Here is a 9984-nt window from a genome sequence, read left to right on the forward strand (position 1 = left end):
CCAGATGCTCCTTGAACTCTGACAGGCTTGATGCCTTGATCACTTCTCTGGGGACCCTGTTCTAGTGACTGACCACCCTCTCAGTGATGAACCGTTTCCAAATGTCCATTCTGAACTTCCCCTGATGCAGCTTCATTCCATTTCCTCATGTCCTATCACTGATCACTGGAGAGAGAAGATTAGCACCTCCATCCCCAGTGCCTCCCTTGAGGAAGTTGTAGACTGCAATTAGGTCACTCCTCAGCCTTCTCTTCTCCAGACTGAACAAACCAAGTGACCTCTGCTGCTCCTTTTAAGTCTTGCCCTTCAGGCCTTTCACCATCTTGGTTGCCCTTCTCTGGACACACTCTAATAGTTTGATGTCCTTATATTGAGGCACCCAAAACCGCACACAGTACTTGAGGTGGGATTGCACCAGTGCAGTGTAGAGTGGGACAATTATCTCCCTTGTCTGGCTGGCTATGCTGTGCTTGATGCACCCCAGGACACTGTTGGCCCTTTTGGCTGCCAGGGCACACTTTTGAGTCATATTCAACTTGCCATCAGCCCAGACCACTAGATCTCTTTCTGCAGGGCTGTTGTCCAGCTTCTTGTTCCCCAATTTGTACATATAACTAGGATTACCCTGTCCTGGGTGGAGAAGCCAACACTTGGCTCTTGTTAAATTTCGTATAGTTGGTGATTGCTCAGCTTCCCTAGTCTATCCGGATCTCTCTATAAGGCCCTCTGCTCTCAAGGGAGTCCACAGCTCTCTCAGTTAGCTTCCTTGTTGCTCTTGAGCATTAGTTAGACTTGGATCAGAAATTCTTTAGGAGTTCAATGTCAGTGTCCTGAACATGGCTTCTTCTGTAATCATGAAATCTCTTTTCTTACGCATCTAGCATCATTCTTCCACGACTGGTCTTGCATAGGCTGTTCTTCTTAATTATGTTTCTGTGACTCCTTATTTTGTCTTACAGAGGTTGTCTGATTATGAACAAAAAAGTTCAAAACTATTTTCTATGTTAATTCAAATTGACCTTAGTGTGTAGCTAATTTCTTCTGTGCTATAATTACAATTCAGAGAACACAGCTGTTCTTTTTTCAAAAGCTTTTCTTGGTGGCAATTGAACTATTTGTGGATAAATTTGCTGGTGCTATGTCTCTTTTCTAAGCACAAAGAACATTAAACTCATAAATGAGTAAAGACTTAAGAATACTAACAGCTTAAAGAAACAAACTGGATTTTACAAGTTGTACATAAGCTGTTTCCTCAAATTTTAACAGTATACTTTGTCTCCAATTCATGTCTTTTGTAGGCCTATTGGTATTATTCCAAGGTATTACAACTTGATCCAAGAAATGAATCTGCTGCTATGAATCGTGCTATTACAAATACATTACTAAACAATATTGAAGAAGCAAAAGAAGACTTTGAGAAGGCAATTGGTCTCTGCCCGTTCTCTGCAGCAGTGTATTTTAATAGGGCCAATTTCTATAATGGATTAAAACAGTATGAACTAGCTGAGAAAGACCTTTCAACAGGTAATCTTTATTTATCTGTCATGGCTATGTTCAGTAGAATACTAACAATTATGATAAATTACTTGGCTTTATTTCATAATTCAGAAAGTATGTGTGTATTTTTGGTCACTTATTTTCTACCTAACTTAATCAGATATTACGATGTGATTAAAAAGAAGAGGTTAATTAATTGTGGGTTTTTTTGAGAATAGATTCTCAAAATTGAAAGAATAAGTAAATTAAAATGTAAACTGTTTCACATAATGTGTGTCATTAGCAGCTGAACAGAGCCCTGTTCTAAATGAAATTGTGGCAAGAAGTTGTGCAAAAATACTATACTTAGCAACTCTGAAAAATTTTTGAGTTTTTGTGTATGTGTATATGTGTTGCAATAGCTAGGTGCCTGGCAAACAGCATTCAGGTAGCTTATTTTATATGTAAACACAAAATTTAATGAACGTGCTTTTAGTAGAACAAGTTTTGAAACAATATTTTGCTTCCATAAGCTTTTCTATTGGGAATAGAACATGGTTCATAGAGCTGAATCAAACTTTCATCCCGATCTTAGTAAAAAACAAATCTTTTGTTCAATTTCAAAACAGCTGAGCTATATTACTCCATTGCTACTTCTGTCATTGCTACTAACATGAGATTCAACAACTCTGGATACAGGCAAACTTCTCCCAGTAGCTAAAGCTACGTTTAGTTTGTATTAATTTTTTAATAATGTGGATGTTGTCTATCTAGACTTTAGTAAAGCCTTTGACACCATTTCTCACAACGTTCTTCTGGACAAACTGGCTGCTCATGGCTTGGATGGGTGCATTCTTTGCTGGGTAAAAAACTATCTGAATGGCCAGGGCCAAAGATTCATGGTAAATGGAGTTAAATCCAGTTGGCAGCTGGTCACAAGTGGTGTTCCCCAGGGCTCAGTATTAGGGCTGGTTCTGTTTAATACCTTTATCCATGATCTGGATGAGGGGATTGAGTACCCTCTCAGTAAGTTTGCAGATGACACCAAGTTGGGTGGGAATGTTGATCTGCTTGAGGGTAGGAAGGCTGTACAGAAGGATCTGGACAGGCTGGATCGATGGGCCGAGGCCAACTGTGTAAGATTAAACAATGCTAAGTACTGGATGCTACTCTTGGATTACAACAATCCCACGCAATGCTACAGGTTTGGGGAAGAGTGGCTGGAAAGCTGCCAGGTGGAAAAGGACCTGGAGGTGGTGGTTGATGGCCAGCTGAATATGAGCTGGCAGTGTGCCCAGGTGGCCAAGAAGGCCAGTAGTTCCCTGCCTTATATCAGCCATAGTGTGGCCAGCAGGACTAGGGAAGTGATTGTCCCTCTGTACTTAGGGCTGGTGAGGCCGCACGTCAAATACTGCATTCACTTTTGGGCCCCTCAGTAAATGAAAGACATTGAGGTGCTGGAGGGTATCCAAAGAAGGGCAACGAAGCTGTTGAAGGATCTAGAGAACAAGTCTTATGCAGAGCAGCTGAGGGAACTCAGGTTGTTTAGTCCAGAAAAAAGGATGCTCAGAGGAGACCTCCCTGAAAGGAGGTTGTAGCGAGGTGGGTGTTGGTCTCTTCTCCCAAGTAGCAAGAGATAGGGCAAGAGGAAACGACCTCAAGTTGCACCAGGGAAGATTTGTATTGGATATTAGGAAAAATTTCTTCACCAAAAGGGCTGTCAAGCTTTGGAACAGGCTACCCAGGAAGTGGTTGAGTCACCACCCCTAGAAGTATTTAAAAGACATATGGATGCAGCACTTAGGGATATGGTTTAGTGGTGAACTTGGCAGTGTTAGGTTAATGGTTGGTTAACTCTCTTTAGTTTTTGTTTGTTGTTGTTGTTTTGTTTGTTTGTTTGTTTTTGTCAAACTAATGTTTTGACTTTGTGGTTTTCATGAATAATATTTCATAGTGTTAGATGGTGAAAATTCACACTAGGGAGCTGATTGATTTTCAACAAATTTTCTCTCTAAAGCAGAATTTTAAAACAGTGGATTAAGCTTTCCAAGAAATCCCTAAATTCTTTTTATCCAAATGAGAAGCTGAGTAATATGTTGAGTTCATTGCCATGTTCCAGAAGTTACATGGCAGTTTTCTTCTCTTAGATTTTTTTTCTGTTTCAGAGGAAAGCATAGTTTTTGCTGTTGGGGCAAAATTAAAGTGAAATTCATAAATGGCATCAAAACCAGAAGAAAAATCTGAAGTATAAATAACAACAAAGTTACCTACTTCTTGATGTAAAGTTAATGAATGTAATATGTTTTCTCTTGTGAAAGCATATCTGAAGAAGAATCTGAGCACTGACAAAAGTCTTTAGACCATGCTTCTCTTTATAATCATGTGATAATGTTTTTTTATAAAAAAGCCTAACATTCTATTTCTTATTTTTACAGCATTGTCAATTCAGCCTAATGATGCCTTGATGTATAAATTTAGAGCTGATATTCGTGGTAAATTGGGTTTCAATAAAGAGGCTGTAGAAGACTACAAACAAGCAATCAGCATTCAAGAACAGATTGATTCCGTGTGAAAAGATACCAGTTCTCATAATGCTTGGGTTCTGTTTACAGACTTCTCAGACCTCGAATTAAAAAAGGTCCAACATGCAAGAAAAATTTAGAACTTATCTTCATTTTTATATATTCTACACACATTTTATTCTCCTAAATAGTATAATTATCTTGATTGTTCAAAACTAGCCAAAGTTATTTAAGAATAGAATGCCACATTTAATTTTTACGAGTTACAGATTGTTCTTTCTTTATTAGTGTCAAAAGGTAATCGATTGTGTTGTGTGTAAAATGAAGGACAGAGAATAGGAATGTATAGACAAAAGACATCAACCATATTGGTTATAGAAGGATAAAAGAGACTACCCTCCGCCTTCTCCCCCAAATATAAATGCTTACAGTGATGCTAATTATATGTCACCTGAACCATTTGGGAAGTAAAAATTCTAAAATGTCTACCAAATGCTTATGACTGCTAATTAGGTCTCACATTCTTTCTGATCTTCCTTCTATACCTTTTCATAAGATTTCCTGTTCCCTGTCACTCACATGATAGAGAAAAGCCATTGTGCAAGGTCTGTTGCTGTGTGTGAGGACTAGTCCAAGAACTGAAATTTCATAAGGACGTGATTCAGTTTGTGCATAAAAAGTTGAAATTACTTGCTTCCACTTAAATATATAACACTATGCCGGTTTGAAGATGCAGGTAAAAATGCATAAATAATAGATCATAGTTTTGTGTTCTGAGCTGTAAGAAGGGGCTTACGAACAGGCTGTCACCTAAACATGGAGACTGAAATGTGAATCTGTGTGACTAAAATTTAAAAATTGGCAGATGCTACCCATATACTAAGTTAAACTCCCAAGTCTAGCATAGTACGGTGAAGATAGCAAAAGGATGAAGCAAAACAGATGTCTTTGTCTCAGAGAAGAGAAAAAGAAGGAATATTAAGGTCTTACTCAGCATGCAAGCAGTCCTGTGGTTTGAGACAGTGGGAAGATTTCTAAAGGCACAAATGGCACACCAATGTATAATCCCAGTTGTACAGGAATTGTATGTGTAACTTCGATTTAGTTTAGGTGTAAAATGCTATCAATTTTCCTCCTGAAAAAGGGCAAAAAGAAAAGGTGGGAGGGACCTTTACAAAACAATAGACCTAACACACGCTGATATGTGCCTGTAATTACCTAACGTTCTGTATGTGGAATAATCTGTAGATTGTAGAGAGTAATCCAGAATAGAATCAAAATTAAATAATCCAATTTATATAAAATTAGTATTAAAGAATTACATTGGTTCATTTAACTTTGTAACTGACCTTTTTTGGTAGTCCTAGAGATATTTTTTTTTTTTCATTTATGTGCTATTGAGATGAAAGTAAAAAATGTTGTCATTGCTTTGTTTTAAAAAATTGCATTTTATTTTCTTTCAGTACTTAACACATTGCTATACACTATTTCTGTAACATACCTGTTCTTGTATGCCTATATGGTGTGTGTTTAGCCAATGTGATAGTGACTGGAATGTTAGCTTTATTCTGGTATCTAAATTTTTGCATTTGTAGTATCACATTACATTGTAAAAATTCCTGTGCTTGTCACCTTATGATATTTGGGCTGAAAAAAAGACATGGTGGAAAGGAAATTCAGAGTACCACAACTAAGAGCAGTTAACTCAGTAAAGCATTTGACTCCATCCATACTTTCCTTGACTATCACCTTATCTTGTGGTTTACTTCCTATCGTGATGAGACTTTGTGCTTGAAAGATCTGTGATAAAGTCGACTAGAATAAATGCATCATAGTTAACATAGAAAAATTAGAACAAGTTTAAAAAATTCTGAATTTAATGTTTGTGTATTCATCATTAGTGTCTCTGATGTTTAAAAATTAATGTTTATTGATTAAATAAAATTAATTAAAAAATAAACTAAAATACTTCTACACCTTGTAGGATGTTGCATATTGATATTTCTTTCTAGTATTACACATTCAAACATTACTTCTAGAAATCTATTTGGAATGACAGTTTGTCTTTAAATTAAAATATGTGACCATGGGACATCAAAAAAACATTTCTATTTTTCTGTTCTCCAGTAATTTGAAATATGAGTTGCTGGTAATAACTTTCAGAAGTATTAATTTTACCACACTTCATAACTACAATAAAAAAATATTCTGGTAGACTGCAACATACAATAGGGAGAAATTCTTTGTGACTATTATGGAATTCAAGAATCAGAATAACCATGTCAGGTCTGATTAGACCACTGTAGCTACAACTTTCTGTAAAGAGTTTTACTCTTCAGAGGTTTTGCTTTTGTGTCTTTAATGTTGATTGTTACGCTACTAAAGCTAAGTTTTGTAGAATCGTAGAATCGTTTTGGTTTGAAAAGGCCTAGAAGATCATCGAGTCCAACTGGAAACCTCAAACTGCCACCACTAAACCATGTCCCTAAGTGCCACATCTACATATCTTTTAAATACCTCCAGGGATGGTGACTCAACCACTTCCCTGGGCAGCTTATTCCAATGCTTGATAACCCTTTCAGTGAAGAAATTTTTCCTAATATCCAATCTAAATCTCCGCTGGTGCAACTTGAGGTCATCTCCTTTCGTTCTGTAGTTTGCGAAGTCTAAGGTGATTGAATAATTATTTACTGCTTTTTCCCTGTTGTTCTTTTTTCTTATTTATTTACCTTATTTGTATCTGTGGTATCATCATCTTCCCAAGTGGATCAAGTGTAACGTATGAAGTATAAATGTATGTGTGTCTGTATTTCCGTGTATGATCGGCATGGTTGTTGATGCAAATTGGGGACTTATTTACCTAGTTTTCTATATGCACACAAATTCGAAGTTTGCTTGCAAGATGGTGTAGGTGGTATTTTTGTTCCCTTTCTCCTTCTCACGTGCCTCTTTCAGTGCTCTTTTTTATTATCTGAAGAATTGTTTATTGATGAAATTGCTAAATTATGCATGATTCTATGGCCTTTTCCTTTCTTTGACCTCTTTATGAATTACCTGCTGATGGGTTGTGAGATAGTGGTATCGTGCATCATCAAACTTAAATCAGAATGAAAAGAGGTCAAACCTTTCCCTTAGATCCTTTTCTTGTGATATTCACTTTAGATTTGCTTTAGTTTAACCTCTCTTAAAGGTAAAACTGAAACGACACTGGAAATATTTTTATCTTTACATTTAAATACTGAAACGAAATACAATTGGTTATGACTCACTATTGATGAAGTGACTTGACTTAAATAATATGGACTATTGTAATTTCTCTTCTGCTTGTATTTTTTTTTATTCTGTATAATGTAGATCTATTTTTTTAATCCTTAAAAATGGAATATTTATTAATTGGCTGCATGGAGTTGGATTTTTAGAGCTTTTCATCTTTTACACAATGCTTAGGAAATGGGTACTGTCCCATTGTATTTCCAGCTTCATAATTTAACATCGCTCTCATTCACAATTCAGGGATCATGTTAGATGCTTTTTAAAGAAAATGTGAAGTAGATGGAGAATTTATTTGCCCGATAGATTATGAAAATTTTAAGTTACGTGATCAAAACTTATGTGATGGTTTGATGTAAAGGGGTTCTGGTGGCAGGAGAAGGGATTTGCTCCCTGTGACTTCCCTGGTTTTGGAACCGGTTCTGGCCACCAGATCGGATTCCCATCCCCCTCGAGGTTGAGCCAATCAGCCTCTGCAAATTGCCCTATTTAAGTCGGGACAAAGGAACCAGAAAAGCTGCTTTGCCCGGGGGTGAGGAGAGAAGGGAGGAGGGTGCTGCCCCTGCTCCCTGGCTCCTGGCTGGGCGGCTGCTCGTGCTGGGCTGGCGCCACCCACTGAGGATGGCGGTGACGGAGCCTCTGGGGGAACTCGGTGAGCGCCTCGCTCCCGGGGTGCCTGCTGGGTCACGTTCACCCAGAGAGGACTGAGATCTGAGAGAAACGGCCACACAGACACCGGGTCAGTGAGATGGAACGGGATGAGGTGTGCCGGAGCTGTTTCCCCTGCAACCGGTGGCGAGACGGCAAGCGGCCTCCCTGCAGCCAGGATGGACTCGGTGGAGCAGAGACCCACTCGCAGCCTGTGGAGAAGCCCATGTTGGAGAGGAGATGCCTGAGCCTGAGGACAGTTGTGGAGCATGGGACGCACGACAAGGTAGACTCATCTAGAGTCTGTGGGATGACCCACGCTGGAGCGAGTGAGAACAGTTCCCTAAGAATCCGAGACTGGACCAGTTTGATGGGGAAGGATTGCATCCGGCAGGTAGGACTCACGCTGGAGAAGTTTGTGGATTTTTCCTTGTGGGTAGGGGATGCACTGGAGCAAGGGAAAAAGGGTGTAAGGACTCCTCCTCCTTTAAGAAAAGGAGCAGCACTAACAACATGGGATGACCTGCACTCCCCCATTCCCGGTCCCCCTGCGCCTTTGGAGGAGGTAGAGCTGGGAAGAAAAGGAAAGGCGGGAGGAGAGTGTTGTTTTTAAGATCTGGCTTTGTTTCTTTTTATCCTCTCAAGTAACTGGCTTTGTTTGTCTTTGTCCTTTTAAGTAACTCTTAATAAATTGCTTTGCTTTGAGAAAGCTGAGTCTGTTTTGCCGGGGACCATGGTTGGTGGGTGCTCCTTCTCTGTTCTTGTCTCGACCCTCAGTCCTTTTATTATTTTTTTTTTCTCCTCTCCACTGCGGAAAGAGTGAGAGAGTGGCTGTGTTGAGTTTAGTTGCCGGATCGGCCTAAACCACGACAACTTACTGCTTTCTTTGAAAAACAGACTATCAGCTCCTTTTTTTTAAAAAAATTCTTCTTCTAAATTTCCTTTCTGACCTAAAAGGAGTTTTATATTTTCACAAATATTTTAAAAACAAGTGGAAATATTTTGTATAATAGCGCTGTTCCACTAATAAATTGCAATTGTATTTTGCAGGCTGAACAGTAGCACTTGAACTTCCCTGTTGGTAGGGACTATGTGATAAATTTGAGGCATGCTGAATTTTGCCCAACTCAGTATGGCACAGGTGTTAAACTCTGAGGTTACTTCTGTTGCTAATAATAGGTCCAATAAATTTTCATACTGGGGATTATCAATCGATATAAAATTATCAATTATTATTTTGTTTCACAAACACAGTTTATGAGAAGCTCTTGTCCCTTGTTATGTGATTGTATTAGTTCTTTATGGATTCAAAATCTGATAATCTAAGCTGCTTTTTTTTTTTTCTGCATTTATTTCCTTTTATTCTCTTTTTCTAGAAAATCTGTTTGGTAGACTGTAGTTTAAAAACCCAGAGTTACTAAGGAAGTTCAGTTGCATTCAGATTTTTCCTCCCTCTGTAAAATATTGATAATACATTCACTGCTGGGAAACAGGTAATACTGTTTGACTAATAGAAAATGCAGTAGATGACTTGGGAGGAAGTCATAAAAAAAGAACCAAAGCAAATATTTCCATTTGAAGGCAAATAAAGGAATAGAAAGTTATGAACAATCTTTCACAGAATAGTAAGTTACATAGATATGTCTATCAACGGAATGTTAAAGCATTTTCTGTCAATATTTTATAATTTAGACTTTTTGGATGGGATACACCACTAAAATTATGATGAAGCATATCTTTCATTAGCTCCATTGAAAAGCAAAAGGAAGTGGCACTTTTTGAAACAAAGCAGGAAACTAGTTTATTTATACGTTTGGGGAAGATGTTTTGGGTTTTGCAGACGTTTTGCAGCAGACCTTTGTCTAAAGTTATTGATCAGGCCTTAGTTTTTATCAGACTAAATCTAATTTATTTATAACTCAAGTCAGAAGAGTGTTTACATAGCAGTAGTACATCTCAAGTTTAATAATTTAGTGTGAGAGAGAATGTGACAATCAGTGGTGGTGAGATGGGTAGCCTGTGAGAGAAAAGTAAGGGGCTCAAATTTTGCAGTTTGTTATTTCATGAG

At 38.1% G+C, this 9984-nt stretch overlaps 1 protein-coding gene across 3 annotated transcripts in view; it reads left to right on the forward strand.

Annotated features, from left to right (window-relative positions):
- TTC6 (tetratricopeptide repeat domain 6) overlaps window positions 1-4048 on the forward strand; it is a 65222-nt gene extending 61174 nt beyond the window's left edge. For all 3 annotated transcript variants that reach the window (XM_086613773.1, XM_086613771.1, XM_086613772.1), the window contains 2 exons: window positions 1299-1524; window positions 3912-4048. In XM_086613773.1, coding sequence (XP_086469899.1) covers window positions 1299-1524; window positions 3912-4048 — 363 coding nt within the window. The remainder of the gene's footprint in view (window positions 1-1298; window positions 1525-3911) is intronic.
- The last annotated feature ends 5936 nt before the right edge of the window (window positions 4049-9984 follow it).

The sequence above is a fragment of the Tauraco erythrolophus genome, chromosome 6 (assembly GCF_009769465.1).
Source record: "Tauraco erythrolophus isolate bTauEry1 chromosome 6, bTauEry1.pri, whole genome shotgun sequence".
In the NCBI taxonomy this organism is placed as follows: Eukaryota; Metazoa; Chordata; class Aves; order Musophagiformes; family Musophagidae; genus Tauraco; species Tauraco erythrolophus.